This window comes from Micrasema longulum, unplaced genomic scaffold (genome assembly GCF_059751315.1).
Source record: "Micrasema longulum isolate JH-2025_06_02 unplaced genomic scaffold, ASM5975131v1 h1tg002084l, whole genome shotgun sequence".
In the NCBI taxonomy this organism is placed as follows: Eukaryota; Metazoa; Arthropoda; class Insecta; order Trichoptera; family Brachycentridae; genus Micrasema; species Micrasema longulum.
Genome location: NW_028279251.1, coordinates 220,242 through 225,007, shown reverse-complemented (window position 1 = coordinate 225,007; position 4,766 = coordinate 220,242). Strand labels below are relative to the sequence as shown.

Genomic DNA, 4,766 nt, shown 5'->3' with positions numbered 1-4,766 from the left:
TATAGTGGTGAAAGTTACACAATGTTATTCAAATTGAAAGTTATTCAATCGTATCGCCTCGGATGTCGATATATTTCCTGACAGTGGGATTTCTCCTAGAAGGGCAATTTCCAAATTGTAATATGTATGTCAATTTTACATAAATTTTTTTTTTCTCTTTTCTATTTAATAAATCTGATATGTATATTTTGTAATCTGTCGAGAATTGATTGGATACTCAGTAATGTTCTCAATAATACTAAAAATAAATAAATGAAAATGTTTAAAGTGGCCACTTAAACCAGCCAATGACAGGTCATTAGCCCTGTTAATGTCTAGACTTCCATATTCCCTTCTCAAAAATGTTTTCCCTCTCTGTTGCAACTAATTGCAATCTTGCCTTTCTCCCTTTCCTCAATTCAATGAAGCACATTAATTTATACACTTATGGATTATCTTTTTCTGCACTAAGTCTACCAAACTGCATAAAGTTCTTTTTCAGAAGTTTTTCTTGTTCGGAAACAATTTTTCTTCGCATGTAACCGCCAATGAGATTAATGATATCAAGTGCATTATGCGGCAAGCTGTCTAAAATCTTGGTATACGTTGGTTCATACTTTTTGATAAGCAGTACGAAAATGATTTATTAGATGCCCTTTACTGACAGATAGGTGTTCGGAGCACTCTCTCATGAATGATTTATGTCTTTCTTTGACCATGAAAAAATCAATATGTATCGTCCTTTTTGGGTGATTCCATGTAGGTTGGATTCTTTCCGATGTTACAGCTTCTAATGCAGGAGCCATCTTCAGTTTAGTTTACCCTGAAGATGACTCCTGTAACGGTAGCCAAAATGCCGGAACACGTCTACACAGTATCACTAAAAAGGAAACAAATTTATAACAGTGACCGTTCAAATCTACGCGTCTATTAAATATTTTATCATTTATTGTGAAGAGACTCACAATAGAATATTTTCAGAATAATATGTTAACTGTAAAATAACAAGGCTGGGTTTAATAGCTTTTGAGATTTGAGATATTGCATCACTAAAATATACCTACAAATGACTTTCAATTTGTTTTGTCGCACAATAAAAACCAATAAATAATACTTGAAACATTGGTTTGTATAATATCTCATATCACATTGATTTTTGTGCTGTAGATAAAGCGTAGATTTTTAAAACTGAAAGCTGTATATTTTTTGCTTGCATATGTTTTTACTACAAGCATGATGAAATAACTTTCTTCCTTTCTTTTCCTAGAAATTGCCTTTCAATTTTTTCTTCCAACTGTTTTATTTTGCATGAAAACCTTATATTATGAACATTATGGAACAAAATATATTATACATAATTTTTATATGATTATATCACCATTTTCCAAATTGATGTACAAAAATTATTTAAAATATAGACCCTGATTCACATTGACACAAAAACTCCCACTTTCTGATAGTATTTAGGCTGTGCAAATGATGTATTATACATCTGTAAATAAAATTTAACGTAATTTGTTAGACTCTATTGAAATGATTCACATTTATTAACCACCCCCGCTTTTAGAGATTTTCTTGTGTTCGTCTTAAGATAGTGCACCCGAGTTTCAACCTTTGACTAAATCACAGATTGAACTGTAATGTTGATTACTTTATATTAACTTGTACCGATTTGTTTATGTATAATCCATCTGTTTCCTTCAGTTTCGGATGGAGCTGATAAAGAAGATGACAGTAGCCTTCTTTCCCTCCCCAAGATAAGGGGTCGCGCAAAGTCCGTCGCATCCAAGAGGAACTCTTCGCGTAGGCAGAGCGAACCAGTTACTGCGCAAAAGAGTATTTCCCTCGACCGCAGAGTAAGCTATGATTCTCACGCCCTTAAACCCGACCTCAGCCTATCTAGAACCTCCATTTCGGATACCCAGCAATCTAAAACATCCCTCAAATCCATCGCTTCTATCAATACTGACGCAAGCGGAGATGAAGCTCTCGTACACTGTCGGTACACGAAATGTACGTCAGCCATAAGCCCGACAGAAGCCAAAAGGCATTATAAGAGCTGCCATAACTGTAATTACATGTACTGCTCGAGAGAATGTCGACGAGCCCATTGGGAGAAACACAGGAAAGTGTGTCTCCACTCCCGCGCGAGCACCCTTTGCAAACAAATCTTATCCACGGCCAAGGAAGATGCTGATTCCCTTCACCACATCAGCGTTATAGCTCAAAAGGGGTATTTGAGCCACGGAAGAGGAGTCGTGAAAGCTTTTTTTACGAGCCCAGAATCAGCCGAGAAATTTACAGCCAACGGTTTCCAGAGCTTGGGAGATCCGACATTCGTCAAGTGGCCAGACTTGTTGCCGAACGAAATGGACAAGAACTATACGCGGAATTAGTGAAACTTTGCAAGAGTTACAACCCAGAAACGAGATTGGTACTGTATGTAGCCGTTTGTATTATCAGCGAGGTGCCGACGAAAGGGGCGGTAGTAAAATGGGAGAGGCAGTTGGTTTCACGCTGCGCGAAGATACGTTTGAGCAAAACGGTCATGGGAGTTATACCACACGGGCAGTTGCCGTTCCATTTAAGCCCGAAGGCTAAAGTCCGAGCGAGGGACAAGCAGCAGAAAGACAAAGAAAAGTTTCAGAAAATTGAAAATATAGAAACGTGATTCTCACTTCCAACGCTGCTAACCTACACAGTAAAGGAATTGTTTCCGCTCAGAAAATAAGAGAGGTAAGTTTTAACAACATCCAAGCGCAGCTGCTCAAACGAGGAGTTAACCTCAAGAAACATTTTCCGGAAGTGCATTCCAAGTTGTGCGCGTATGTTGAAGGATCGTGCGACAAGTTTACTCCGGTTACGGTTTACCCGCGGGACAATTTAACAGGCAAATCGTTCATGTGCGTTATTATGCCCGACCGAGCCGACAAGTATCACACACTTCCGAGTGACAGTTTGGAGTGTCGCACGGTCGATGTTAGCATTACGGACGACACAAACTCTGAACAAGTATCGACACCAATGTAGTGAAAAACTAAAACACTGATATAAAAATTACATTTATCTTCCTATTCTAACTGTACTCCGAGTGTCCTCGTACTTGTTATGATTGTTTATAATATATACTATACATGTATAACCGCTCAGTGTAACCTAACCTTACAAAATCCTTAACCTAACCTTACATTCCCGATGTGATTTTACATAAATTTCTTAGTGTTGAGATTACTCCAAAAGCAAAATATATTCCTCTTATTAATAAGTTACTTTAAATAATAAAAAAAAACTCTCTAATGCATTTACTCGATACGTATAATAGAAAATTTGTCATTTTTGTAATGTTTCCATTCATCGTGACGTGTTTTTATCACCAACTTAATGACATATCAATTTTGATATGAATATTTGAAAAATTTCGCATTTACACTGTCTTTTTATAAAACTTTAGACATGTATTTTATTTCTTTAAGTACCTTTGTATTTATAGAAATACTCTTCGTAGTTTTAATACTTTTGGCTATGCCATCCACATCTATGCATAATAGACCATCCCATATTGTTTTTATGCTTCGTACAGTGATTATTTATTCTCTATTCTTAGTTAATCTGAAATAACGATTGTTTTCAAGTGTGAAACTGACTAATAGCCATGATAATATTATACAGATCAGAAAATTGCTCTAAAATTTGTTTTTTAATCTAATTTTTACTAGCTGAATTTTTATTTTTACAAGATGCATTTTTCTGCTTCCAAAATAGTCTGTGTAATAAATATACGTTATGCTCACAATATTGTGAATAAGATATCATATCATCGGGGATAGTTTCATACCGCGTAACTATCAATTGCATTTTTTGGCAGGGGAACCTTAAAAGCGTTCTGTCCTCAGTGTAATAATACGCCACAGGCTAATAGTCACCCGTACGGACAAAAACCATTCTACGATTATCAATAACGAAGTTAGTTACAATTTACAGCATTACAATGGGCCGTAAATAAACCGAAATCGTCCGTTACAAGTTTGTTGTTAAACCAAAAACCAAACCGAGCTTCTCGCTACTACCTGCGGCCCTTTTATATATCCTGTCAAACACACAGATCTAGTGGCTTCCAAAAAGAATTTCGACGCTTTTAAAAGGTTTTTTCAATCCTTTCGGTGAATTGATCATGCCTAGTCAGTAAAAAAAAACATTAACTTTCTCAATAATGTTTTGAGTCGGCCTCGTGGTGTAATGGTCAGCTCGTTTGCCTACCATGCAAGAGGTCTCGGTTTCGATTCCCGGCATGGTTGATATGAAATATTTATTTAAAAAAGATGTTCTCACACTAGAATATTTCATAGTCCCTGGACTGGTACCTGAAGCGTAAGACTGATCATCTTACCTTCATGCAACAAAAAATATCAAGATATGCTGCGATTGGTGTACCAATGCAGAGCCCTATGCACCATTAGGTGTGGAAAGAGAATGATTATGATAAATTAATGGCTCTTAGTCCCTATAACGAATTTATTGCAGCATCACCAATGACATATAATCTTATTAGAATCTGACATAAAAATGAAATTATTGTAGTCTTTTGACGATTTGACCAGAACCCTGAAAGAGTGTTTTCGACTTGATGGCTACTCTCAGGTAAAGATCCTAACAGAGGAAACAGAGCGGAGATAAGTCTGCCTCGTAGCGTAGTGGTTGAGGCGCTCGCCACCATGAGGGCTGTAAATATTAGCTCAAAAAGTGTTTTTTACAGTTTTCAATACCATTTGTGTAATCGCAATATGATC

At 36.6% G+C, this 4,766-nt stretch overlaps 1 protein-coding gene across 1 annotated transcript; it reads left to right on the top strand.

Moving 5' to 3' along the window:
* Window positions 1-742: 742 nt before the first annotated feature.
* Window positions 743-3,218, top strand: LOC148273087 (apical junction component 1 homolog; the record flags this gene model as incomplete). The annotated part of the gene is given in 4 exon segments (XM_088239164.1): window positions 743-823; window positions 1,684-2,346; window positions 2,349-2,647; window positions 2,650-3,218. Coding segments are annotated over 4 exon segments (1,403 nt in total), but the record flags the coding sequence as incomplete, so codon positions are not given.
* Between the last annotated feature and the right edge of the window lie 1,548 nt (window positions 3,219-4,766).